The 13,363-nt window shown below is 36.6% G+C and overlaps 1 protein-coding gene across 5 annotated transcripts in view; it reads right to left on the bottom strand.

Moving 5' to 3' along the window:
- Epha7 (EPH receptor A7) overlaps positions 1–13,363 on the bottom strand; it is a 151,018-nt gene that overhangs the window by 87,234 nt on the left and 50,421 nt on the right. For all 5 annotated transcript variants that reach the window (XM_038347389.1, XM_038347390.1, XM_038347391.1 and 2 more), the window contains exons 4-5: positions 5,086–5,241; positions 3,903–4,238 (exon numbers count right to left, since the gene is read on the bottom strand). In XM_038347389.1, the coding sequence (XP_038203317.1) occupies positions 3,903–4,238; positions 5,086–5,241 (492 nt within the window). The remainder of the gene's footprint in view (positions 1–3,902; positions 4,239–5,085; positions 5,242–13,363) is intronic.

Genomic DNA, 13,363 nt, shown 5'->3' with positions numbered 1-13,363 from the left:
AATTCATAACTAATTTCTACAGAGTTTCCTGCCACCATCACGTCACAGGCTCCATATCTCCTTGGAAAGGAACTTGTCCTGTGTATGGAAAATTAAGCATGACTGCAGGTCATTTTGGCTTTTCCTAGGGCTCCTCACTAAACAGGTTCAGAGATTTTAGAGAAGGAAAATCACAAATGGTATAAATATCTGCACCCTTCAGTTTGCTCAGGACACAAAAGGATAGATGCCTTATTTAGCCTCACATTCACAGAAAACAAATATTCTCTTTTCCCATCATGTGGTGAAGAGCATTAGTTCAAAGAATAAAACTTGCATTAGTCAGCATGGTCTGCTAGAACATACCATAGCCTTACCTAAAGTTATTGTCCTACAGTTCTGGAGACTGGAGTCCCTGAAACAAAGTCCAACAGGGTTCAGCTTTGTTGAGGCTTCACTCCCTGGCTTACAGATCACCGCTTTCCATAGATGTGCTCATGCGCGCACGTTTTAATAATATTAACACTTCCTCTACATGATGTTTTATTTTTTTGTATTGGTAGCTTTTTATATCTAGTGGTGAATTAATGATATCTTAGGGGGGCTGCTGAATGTAATCTTACTTGTTCTAGAACAAGAAGATATTTATTCTTAATAGCACATTCCTTCAACTATAAACCAAGGTTATAGATTTCCAAGAAATATAAAAATATACAAACTTAAATGGAAATAATTTATTTTATACATTACACATGTAATTTGATTTATATCCACTTTAAGTCATTGGAAAACATGATTTAAAATATTATAGTTGAATCATATTAATTCACATGAATACAGCTATATCTGAAAATTTGAGAAAATAACTTGTGCTAGTATCTTTTTAGTATAGTTTTGCTTATACATTATGCTATATCATCTGATTTCACCAGTATATTTTATTTGTGACATAAAAGTCACAAATCAAACTAAAGGGACATTGAAATAAATCTTACACTGAGAAATCAATTCTGGGCATTGAAAATATAAAATAAATTAAACTAAATTATGGAATTCTATTTTTCCTTGGAGAAAGGGAATGAAATGGCAATCATAGATATCACTGTATTTATGAAACTTATTCCCCAAAGTTATTCTATCAGGACATTATTAGATCCCCTTTCTCTCAATAGTTCTTACTTTATCTAACCTGAGAATACCCATGTATTGGATTATGCAACTAAGTGATTTAAGAAAAAGCTTTGATATAATTATATGCACACTTTTGAAAAGTCTGAGGTAGTCAATATAGTTACTTGCAATAATTTGGGTCAAACAATTTACTAGTGCTCCTTTAAAAGCCATATTCTTAAATTCACAAATTTGCTTATAAAAATTCACAAATTTGCTCAAACATTTCATGATATGATACAGGAGTGCTATAAAACCCATTCATCCTTGTACAATAAAACTTACAATAAAGGAGAGAAAAGAGACTAAGCTATCAGTGATAAGTGATATTAGGATATATGTACCACACTGATTGATGTCCAGGTACACTCTCGTGGCTTCAGAAAGCATCTGCTTTAAACTTAGAGAGTTGTTAAAGGCAATCTAACTGAAATCACTAAAGAGTGAGGGAGACAGAGCCCGACCTGGACATGTCGTCTCAACAAATGAAGCTTCCAGTCCTCGGATTAGGTCACACAGACTAGAGTTGTTAGCCAAAAGGATCTCACTGGAGTCCTCAAACAACCCAGGCTGTTGTCAAGACTACAGGCTGTTCTCCACAATCTGACTGCAAGGCTACATTGCTGAAGACAACACCTATACAAATTATAAAAGATGGAGATGTCGGGCTGGTGCCCCCTGTGTACTAACTGGTGGCTCTCTGATATCTCCTTGCTAGTTTTGTTCAATTCTAACATGATAGATTTTTAGAAATTATTTTATCTTATGATATTTTATTTCATCCTTTTCTCTTAGAAGCCTAATCTGGATGGGAGGGGAAGTAAGAGAAAGTTGGAGGAGTGGATGGAAGAGAACCTCTAACCAGGATATCGCATGTGAGGGGGAAAAATCTATTTTCAATAAAAGCGGGGGCAGAAGAAACCACAATTAGTAGGCAAGATGTGTTGTGGAGGGTGCACATAAATTAACAATTACCAACTTCCTTCCTCCCCAAACCCAGCTATCCTCATTGCATCAGGTCTTGTTTTCAACAGTGAGGCTCTCACTAGCCCTTCAGGGAAATCTTCACTGAACTAGCCCAGAACATTGTCTTTCTCTAAACACAGCCTGAACTTTGCTCCCTTATTTTTTTAATATGACTTAATTTTATGTAATGGATGGTGTGATGTGGTGGTCACCGTCCCCTTGGTGAAGGACAAAAGAAATTATTTTACCAGCTGCTGAGACAGCTGCCAAGAAACAGAACTCACTTCTCTACTCCATCAGAATTTTTTTTCTGTCTGCAAAATGATACCATATTCCTTCCAGGTGAAACTTACAGTCAATATCTGGGAAACACCGGAGTGTAAAATCATTTCAACAACGGATAACACGGAAGTTCATTAAGTGGAGACTGCTCCCTGGAGACTGAATAAGATTCCAACAAGAAGACTACATCACAGCTCAATTTTCCCTTCGCCCACTTTTGTTTGCCTCTCTCTTCCCTGGTTGCCTAATCTCAACTCCACCCTGAATCAAGTTCTGCACACCAAACCCCATCTTGCTGATTGCTTCTTAGACCAGGTAGAGAAACAACATATTTCCTCTTCAGGGAGTTTTAGTTTTTATCTTAATTCCTTCACAGTGCTTCCCAGAACACAACAGCAGTCCACTGACCATATTTTAAACACACACACACACACACACACACAATGTATATACAAATATTCCTCAGCACAAGTCCATATGCAGTTATCATTATACAGACATAATTTAAACAGACAACACGGTGTTAAAATGAACAGAGAAAGGAGGGCTAGACCAGACATTTAGTTAGAATGGTGATTGCTTTCAGACAGTCAGCCAAAGACCACAAGGACCTTTCTATAAGCCTGTTGCAATGCTCACAAAACTCCATCATCTAGTGCAGGCCTGGTGATAACCTAACCCTTAGCGACATCTACTAAATATCGACTGTACAACATCTTTCAACAGCCTCTGCTGAGAAAAGCTGCAATTTCTGAAAGTTTTTCCAGTAATAAGATTTTTCTGGTGGTTTCAGAAATGTCTGGCTTTTCAAGCCGACTTCATTACACACATTTTTCAGAACATATTAACTGCAACAAAAACTAAGGAAGGCATTTCAAATATCAGCCAAAAAAAAAAAATAATGAAAGTTAATATGAGACTAAGCTACAAGTTCACAATTATCTTTTCTTTTGAAATACTTATTAAATTTGTTAAGTATGTGTTACAAAATTACGAAGGGTCACAGGATCTCACCCACATACAGTGATAACATGTAAATACCCTAATGCAAATAAAAAAGGGAAGTTTTCAGATATTATAAGAATCATATTGTATACGGTAAAAATTTAATCAGAAAATATACAATGGCACAAAAACATCATTCATTATTTTTAACCGTCATGTAGATTATAATCCTAAACATAAACCACGTTAAAAAAGGACACATACTATTCACTATTTTGGCCAGTTATTTCTTGTTCCTCTTTAGAACTTTCAACAAAACAATTCAAAGTACAGCACTTTAATCTGGCTTAAAATGCTTCTGCCTTTATGTCCTTTGCCAGAACTATAGAGATATTAAAAAGAATAAATGTCACTTGACAGGTAATAGGAGAAATAAGTAAAAGTTAAATCAATAAGCTGGCAAATGAATTTCTGTGTAGTGATGTTAACAACAACTCAAGCAGAACCACTAAGTAATGCAACCCCACATTGGCAACTCAGTAAAGACAGGTGGCACCTACCTGCTTGACCAGTGGTGACACTAACAGCTGCAAAGAGCCTCTGCGATCGGCTTAAGTCAGAAACTCCATTCACAGCTTCGACTTCGAAAGTGTAATTTGCATGGGCAAGCAGGTCCATGACAGTGACATAGTTATCCTCCAATCCCGTCTGCTGGGGCATGTATCCAATGTTACTTCCACATGGAACACATTCGCCTTGCTCCCAACTGCACCGCTTACACAATATTCTGTAGGTGACATCATTCCTTCCCCCGTTGTCTGCTGGAGGACTCCATTCCAGACTTACAGTGGTTTGATTGATGTTGAAAATAAGGTTCTGTGGTGCAGAGGGGGGGCCCTTTGGAAGCCAAAAATAAATAAATAAGCAGGCAAATGGAGAGGGAAAATGTATATAAACAAAATGAACAATATCATGTATATAGGCTTATTAGAATAAAATGGGAAACCCAGAGGAATGGCTAACATGATGTCTTTCACATAAACAATGCAGTGTCTTCACTAGAGAAGCTATAACACTTGGCAAGAGGCTTTGTTTATTATCCATTTAATGTTGAACAAGAACAAGATACCAACTGCCTATCTACTTTTGGTAGTCATTCACAATGTTTCTCCTAGGCAATTAAAACAGCATGCCCATGGTAAAGCGTTGTGTGGTTGTTTAGCTTTCCTTTGAACCATATAAGAGTAAACACACTTATTTCATTCACAATATGTTGGAGAGTGACTGGGAGCAATGAGTGAGCCTGCCTTCTACGTGGGCCTCTCAAACATTCATTAATTGAAGCAACAATATGTAAGCTTGGCTCTTGTTTATCACAAGGATTGTAGTTCGGAAAACACTATTGTTTGGTCACATTTCATATACTCTACAGCCCATAATATGTAATATTTTCTAAGAAATACCATATATAAGAGAGTCATTATTAAATGACTCTTGGTTTCAAGAGGTGAAATTATATTCATGAAATTACATTTCTTCTTAACTGAAACTGCTTATAGAAAAGCTTACAAATATGAACAACTAAAAGTTTCAAACTTAAAACCTGCCTTGGTTATTGATCCACCACTGGGTGTTACAGACAAATGGAAAGGAAGTGAAAGCCGTTTTTTTTTTGTTTGTTTGTTTTGTTTGGTTTTTTGGTTTTTTTTTTTTTTTTTTTTTTTTTTTCTGGCTTGAACTTACTCGTGCATGCGACATAGGGCGGGTCCGAAGGAGCTCTGTAGTACCCATCTTCACATTCGCATCTCGAGGAGCCTTCCCGGTCAGAGAAACTGTGGGTTGGACAACGGGAACACTGAAGATCTTGGGACGAAGATTTGTAGAACCTGCGGCCACAGGCTGGATGGGAAGCAAGGATGAGAGAAAGTGAGGAGAACTGGGCCATTACTGTTAAATCTCAGAACGGTCTTCAAAAAGAAAACCAAGATATAGGATTTCTTTTGTGAAGCCTTCCATGAGCAGATACGTGTTTTAATATATTCCAGCAGTTCAGTCCCACACTAGATTTTAACACGAAATGAGACAAACAAAGAATACTGAAGTGTTGTGCCTGCACACTGAAGAGCAGGGTGACGAATTCAAGTAAAACCAAAGGACGTTTACATCAACACTGGAACTGAAGAGCAGCAATAATGACAAAGAAACTTTCCTCGGCACATGGATGAAATGTCTTGCCCCAAATTTCCAGGTTTAAGTTGAAAACATGCGATTATACAGCAGGCTTGCCACCATGATACAAATGGTTTGGGTACAAGAAATACTTATATTCTAACAGCACAGGGAGACTGATCATCAGAGAGAAGGGAGCTGTGACCTGAAGTGGCTGCTGGTCCTGAGCAGAGGAGGACTTATCATCAGGAAGAAGAGAATTGCAACCTGGAGTGAATGGTGGCCTTGTTTTTCCTCTGCTACAATGGGTTTCATCCCCAAGAAGCCAGCAACTGTGCCTGGCAGAGAGCAGAGAACCACAGAAGCTAGGACTCATGTAGCACTTAATAATCTTGAGTATTTCATATGCTCATGTTTATCTCCAATTAAAATTTTGCATGTTGAAATTTTTATTATTTCTGCAATGTTGTTACTGAGTGTATTCTACATTAAATATATTAAACAAGCTCAATTCATATTCTTTATATTTATTAAAATAATACCTAAGTACTTTATGCTTTATTGAAAGAGAATAGCTATATCTCTAAAGAAGAGTTAGTGGATATTTTAAATAAGCATATTTTTAAACTTTTAATCTTTTTGCTTTTGGTATTTTAAAACAGGGTCTCTCTGTGTAGTTTTTACTATCCTATACTATCTAATAATTCACTATGCAGACCAGGCAGGCCCTGAGTTCACAGGTATCAGTCTGCCTCTGTCTCCCAAATGCTGGGATTAAAGGTGTGTGCCCCCAAACCCAGCTCTTAAATTTATCTCTTATTTAAAGGTTTAGCTTGTTCTCCTTGTATGCAAATCAGAAAATTAAATAAAGTTCACTTTCTGGGTAGCAGAAAGTGAGAACCATTATACTGGGGTGTCATAACCTCCAGATATGTTGCGATTCTGGATATTTTTCTGCGCAGTTTTGAAATTTTTAAAAGTATATTATTTAGATTTCAAGAAATCCACACTGTTTACAAGATAGGTATATATTATTACATGAATTAAATTTATAGATGCTCTATATTTTGACAAAGAGATAACCAGAAACAGCACAATCTCATTGCAAATTAAGATTCCCCACAATCTGCTCCATTAAATTGTTTTTTTCCAGTACAGACAAGTGGAAAACAGGAACAGTTACATTAGACAAAGATATACAATGCATCCTTACACATTCTCAGTAGCAATTACTACAAAGAAAACCCCTCCAATATAAAACCACAGCAAAATTAACAACCCATACAGATTTGATCATGCCCTATTGAAGGATGTTAACTGGTAAGAGTCTAGCATAAACTTCACACACACACACACACACACACACACACACACACACACACACACACACACTCATGCACGTGCACACACAAACACACAAATTGTTCCTTTATAAATGACCACTGTATCTTGCTTCATGTTCTATCTGTATACAAAGATCAAAGATGACGTGGGAGAAAACAGAGCAGGCACTGCTTCAGTCTGCACCTTGAAACACTGCCGTTTAGAAATGTCAGAAAGAGAGTTCTCGACAATGTATTGTCACTTATTTATTTTTAACGGAGAGTAGTGGGAAAAGAAAGAACTATGGGAGTCTATGGTGACACAGTGATTTGACATTTAGCAGATGCAGGCTTTCGGGTAGCAAACTGAGGCTAACTAGTGGAATCTCTAAGAATTTTCTCCCATTTTTTTAATAAAGGGAAACCCCTAACAACCTCAAATTAGAAAGTGAATTTCTTCATGAACATTCATGACGTTGAGAATGTATCTATAATAATCTAACGTTAAGAAATTTAAAAGTCTTATTGCTCATCTTTCAAATTTCATTACATTCTATTTCCCTTTTAACAGATGGGAAAACAGATTTTAGGGAAAAGTAACCTGAATTCTTCAAATAATTCCTCTTTCCTAAGTTAAAACTGGATTTAGAACACAGGTCTGCACATAAAAACCGTATGTTGCTCACCACAAGAGTCTCATTTTAGTGCTGTCTCTCACGGCTTTTAGTTATTCTAAGTAATTTTCAATCAATCTTTATTATCTTGTTTTTAATATGCCACTACTAAATTCCTGCCATTGTTTTAGTTTGGAAGTCTATGTGCCAATACTCCAAAACACTTTTATGAGAATATTAAAATGATGATTGCAACTTTACTATGAATTCTGGCACTACACAATTATGAAATGCATACATGGCTATAATTAAATAGAGGCAATACTGGAAAAGTGTTTATAATTATTTTCCTTGGAAGTAATGTTTGGTTCTGAGCAGGTAATACTGGAAATGATAAGCTGTAATAAGTGAGTTCATTTAACCTCAAAGGAAACTATCAATTTAGAGTTATTTAAAATAAGTTCAAAATCTTATTTTAAGGGTATTAAAAATAAAAGCAAGAGCATGTGAGGGCAGGACTGGAATCTATTGGGAAAACAGAGAGCAAGTAGGTGGGAAAACCTTGGGAAGGAAGCAACAGACAGTCTTAAAATTAGAAACTCAGATAAGATATCTATGTAAAAGAGCTAAAGTCAAATACCAATGAGATAAACTTATAAAGTAGCCTATTCTAGAATACTCGTGAAAGAGAATTCAGTCTCCTGACTACAGAAAACATCTGCACAGGAACTCTGGACACTTTTCTCTCTACAACTGTGTGCGGTTTTCTAAGATGCACTAGGAAGACTTGAGGGATACACATTGCAAATGCACATGGTCTTATAGAAGAAAACATCCTCGGCACTGTGAACCAACCATTTAAACACTTTTCCTCCCTTGCTTTACTGCTCAAGTTGCTCAGGAAACTAGAACTCAAAGCAAACTTGAATGAATATGGTGTGCATTATTGAAACTTGTTATGCCATATTTGCTTGCTGTCCCTGGGAGGCCTGCTCCTTTCTGAAGAGAAACCGAAGAGGAGGAGTGGATCTGGGGAGAAGGGAGGTGATGAGGAAGGATGGGAACAGGGGAGAGGGGAGAAACTACAGTTGGGATGCAACCCATGAGAGAAGAATAAATTTAAAAAAAAACGAACATACTAATTTAATGTTCTGCCCTTTTAAGCCTTTGCTTTTTATAATTGAACATGGATTTCAAAGTAGCATAGTGAGGCACTCATAAAGAATGAGGTTATGTATAAAATATTGTTTCAAATATTTAATTGTCTTTCTAAGAATAAACTCTCACCTAGTTTAATGGTAGTTTTCTGTGTTAACACAAAGTCCTGAACTTGATTCTTTTGACTGATTTTTCTCATCTTTGTCCTTTAATAAATAAATAAGTTTACTACCCTAACTCAATTTTTGTATGCTAAAGTTTTGCTTGCTTTGTCTGTTCCTGAAATCAGAAAACCAGACCTAAGAAAGAGCCTAGGAAAGTTCCATATACTAGACTATAAACAGTTCCCGTTACAATATATCTACAAAATTTTATGGTAGCATACAATAAGATCTTTTGTTTGCTGCCATGAAATAACTAAATTTTATTATTCATTTATGTTTAATGACAATATACCCTTCTATATAGTAAATTTATACAAAAAATTTCAACTTAAATTCCTTAACAAAGTTAAAAAGCAATCCAGTTACTTATCTACAAAATAATTACATAAGAAAAAAAATAATGCACTTAACTTCCAAACACACACAAAAAAAAATTAAAGTTGATTCCAAATCTTTGTATTCAGTTGCGAGTCTACATTCCTACTAATCACATTACCACAGTTGCCTTCTCTGGATTCCAGGTGTTAGAGCAATGAGGGCCCTGGCCTCTGAGTTGATTTCTGTCTAATGCAGTCAGCAGAACAATCGTAGCTCTGTTTTAAAGAATGTGTGCTTTAAATGAACATTCCTTAAGTCCACAAAAAAAAAAAAAAAAAAGAAAGGAAAGGATAAAAAGAAAACACCAAGCATTGTTCACTCTGCTCCAGGCTAGGTAATAAGGTAAAATGGCTCTCTCCCACCCACACTAATATTCAATATAAGGATGGGCTTGGTTCTTTTAGTTTGTGACCTATGGAGGTAAACCTAGGGACCGTTTACCTAATTATTTAGCAGGTAAACAAGGCTGGAACAATGACAATACCAGTGGACATGTTAAAGTGGAAGGGGGACATTCCATGGTGTCCCATCCATAGACAAAAGAACTCCCAGGAGCTAAGGACTGCAGGAGTAGGAAAATCAGCATTTTCTAGGGATGAGCACCTTTACTGGTTGTCCAAAGCAGAGTGGTAAGTCTTGAAACAAACCAGACTCAGCAGGAAATCTCTCTCTCTCTCTCTCTCTCTCTTTCTCTCTCTCTCTCTCTCTCTTTCTCTCTCTCTCTCTCTGTGCATGTGTGTATGTCCGTCTGTCTGTCTGTGTGTTAATAAAAATTAAAGAAAAGGAAGCTATCAACTTGAGGAAGGATGAGAGAGGATTGAGGAAGATAAATGGGAGAAAGGAAAGAGATTGGTAAAGTGATGTAATGCTATTTCAAATAAAAATATTCTAATAAATAAATAAATACCCTCTTTATACAGTCTTGTCCTAGGAAATCCACAGAACTCAAGAACCCTCTACAGACAGGAATAACTTCCTGCTTGGGAGTGGGCTCATTTACTTTTTATTTCAGGCATACTTGACATAACCCTTGACATTTAAACTAAAAATCCATATCTTGTTTGGGGATTCATCCTGACTGTACATTAGGAAAGCTTTGAAAAAGAATTGCCTTGGCTAAATCACAGTTACTGAATCATGACTAGGACCTAGATATTTTTATGTCTAAAATTATTAATATCTATTCACTCCATGAAATGACGGATTTAGGGGCTTGCCAGACAAGCATGTAGGCCTGAGTTTCATTCCTAGAATCCCCATAAATAGCCAGGCTCAATGGTACCCACCTATAGTCCCAGTGCCAGAAGGTGGAGCCAGGAGGCCAGCTACCTCAGTCAAACTGGTAAGCTCTGTGATCAGTGAAAGACTGTCTCAAAGAAATAAGAACACCTACCCGCTGAAAGAATGTGGAAAGCAATCCAGCAAGGTGCTACTATTGACTTCTGGCTTTCACATGCATAGGTGTCCATGCACACATGGGTATCCCACAGAAGCCAAAATTTAAAACCGTGACAGGTTTCATTTATGGCAGTTTTGTGCACATTTATCACAAACTTTGCTCATATTTGGACATTTCCATTTTTGAAAGTCAATCAGCTGTTGAGCGTCAGCACTCTGAAGGTCCTAAATTGTCCCTAAAATTATGGACGTCCAAGTAAAATGCATGACAAGAATGAAAAAAAGTCTTATCTTTAATTACAAGATCATGATTTAAAATAAACTATTACCAAAAGCATGAAGAGACTTGGAAGAAATATTACAAAATTAAAGCACACATATAAGCCAAATGAAGAAAGTAATCAGTGAACACACTGAAACTAAAGCACATATATAATCACAAATAATAAATGTTTCTTCACTGGAGATATATAAATGGCTAACAGGCACAAACACACAAAAAAAAGGATGTACAACAGCATTAGCCACTATAGTAAAGCAAGTCAAAGGGCATTATTGACTGAGAAAGTTGACCAGATCTTCTAGATCAGACGTGTTAGCCTTCGTTTGTTCTTCTGCTTTCTGTATTTAAAACCTGGGCTGTACTAGGCAAATACAAGATTATAAATTTAGCTAATAGGAGTTACAAACAGTTCAGATGATTATGATTGGATTTGGTTTAATTGAGCTGTACTAGTTTATTTCATAAGGAAATGATACTGTAGACAATTGTAAATAAAATCTGTGAGTCAAAAAAAGGGGGGCATTATTGAGACCCAACTACACCAAAGACAAAGGCGAAAATTGAAAATGCTATTTTTAAAATGGCTGGAAATTGGTATGAAGTTGGGAGATGTTCGTGGGAGGGGCAAAAGAAGGAGCAGAAGGGGACCTGGGGTAGATAGTATCTATCTACATTGTGTTTAGATGTAATAAAATATTTAAAATCCACCAGGAGATAATTAGCTACAAAAGAATAGCAAGTTTTAGAGAATAAATGGGAAACAGTAGTGCTTCTGTGCCAATGAGTATTTAATTCCTCAAATGGGTAAAAGTAGTTACCCTGAAATATAATGGAATATTATATATTCATCAAAAGACTAAATTCTGACACATAGAAAAGCAAAAATAACTTGATACATGCAAGAATAAAGCTAGAGAACATTACACATGCAAATCCATTTATTTGAAACACCCAGCAGGTAAGCATCAACATTAGAAAGGATTTAAGGTCATTGGACAGAGCAATAAGAAGTAGCCAGTGCTTGTCGTTGGGAACTGCTTCTTGTTGATGGTCATGACAAGGACCTAAAAGTGATTTTCAGCACCTACAACTACACCAAAATCTTAAATTCTGAACTTCAGTGGCCACGCTTTATGGTATATTAACTGTATTACATTATAGCGACAATAATACAGCTTCAAGTCTAAATGTTTCAGCAAACAAACTTTAGAAAAAAATACTCTTTTCTCATAAATTCTTTTTCAACAAATATACTCTACATGCAAACATTTTATAATATATTTACATACTTATGTGAAATAACTAATGAATTTCTAAAAGCTTACACCATTAATGTCCTTCCCCATATGATCACTCGGTGGACAGTTTACAGTTACATAGTTTAGGTCTTATCTGAGTAGACACTTGTCATGTAATAGAAATAATGAACAGTTCGAATTTATAATTATGGATTTATAATATATGTTTAATCTAATTTCTACTTCTTTGTTTTGAGATGGGGTCTATGTAGGTCAAGCTGGCCTCAGACTCACTGAGCAGCCTCTAACTTCAGGTCCTCTGCATCTGCCACTGCACTAATTGGATTACAATCATGAAGCCCCATGCCTGGCTGCAGGGGAGTCTTGGATACATCTATATAGTTGGTTATGAGTGAGCCACTGACTGCATCATTCACCTTCTCACTGTTACCTTTGAGAGGGAAAGGCTGTTTGCTTCCCCTGCATCACCCACGCTCCTGCTTCCTCTGAGCTAATTGAATAAAACTAGATTCTTCTTCCTCGGCTCTTACTTCATTTCTAGACCTGTGATTTTAAGCACAATTGAACATTTTCTAAAAGAATGGTGTGTGTCTGTGTGTTAAATGTGAGGCTTTGCAGATGTTTCCGGCCACAGTAACACAGCTGCAAAGAGTTTATTAATTATGAACTAAAGGATTGTTTTGTAATTGAAACTTTCTGGGCTTTAATATTATTTTAGAATCTATGTACATACATAGTCGGCACTCTAATGAATGCCATCATTTTATTTATTGCAGATGGATATTTTGCCTAATTCAGAACAAGCGTGTTTGTTTCCATAGGAGCTTTCAAATATTTGTGTCACGTTAATATCCCTGCTTCCATAAGGGAGAGGGGAAGCACAGCTTGCAGAAACAGTCCTCCCCCTGCTCAAAGTGCTGACCTCATCTGGGAGAGACAGATCCAGAATCTGTATTTTAATCCTATTGACAGGCCCGCAGTGGGAATAATTACAAAAGTCGGCCTGGAATCCAGACCTCCTGTCACTGATAGGCTATGGTTTTTCACATTGAGAATGAACAGCGGGCAGGGAGGATAAAAACAACATGATGTAATGAACATATTACTGTCTGTGAAGCACCATCCACATTACCCTATAACTAACTCACAAAAAATGTAGAAAAAAGACCATGAAGGGTATTCTGTTTGGGAAAGCAGGTACTCAAGTGTCTGGAAACAATTTCAGATTTTTAAGACGGAAAGAATAATTCACTGCAGGGGATTTAGTAAGTGCATG

The sequence above is a fragment of the Arvicola amphibius genome, chromosome 11, assembly GCF_903992535.2.
Source record: "Arvicola amphibius chromosome 11, mArvAmp1.2, whole genome shotgun sequence".
NCBI classification, from domain to species: domain Eukaryota; kingdom Metazoa; phylum Chordata; class Mammalia; order Rodentia; family Cricetidae; genus Arvicola; species Arvicola amphibius.
Note: the sequence above shows the minus strand (reverse complement) of the source record. Positions and strands in the feature narration are given on the sequence as shown.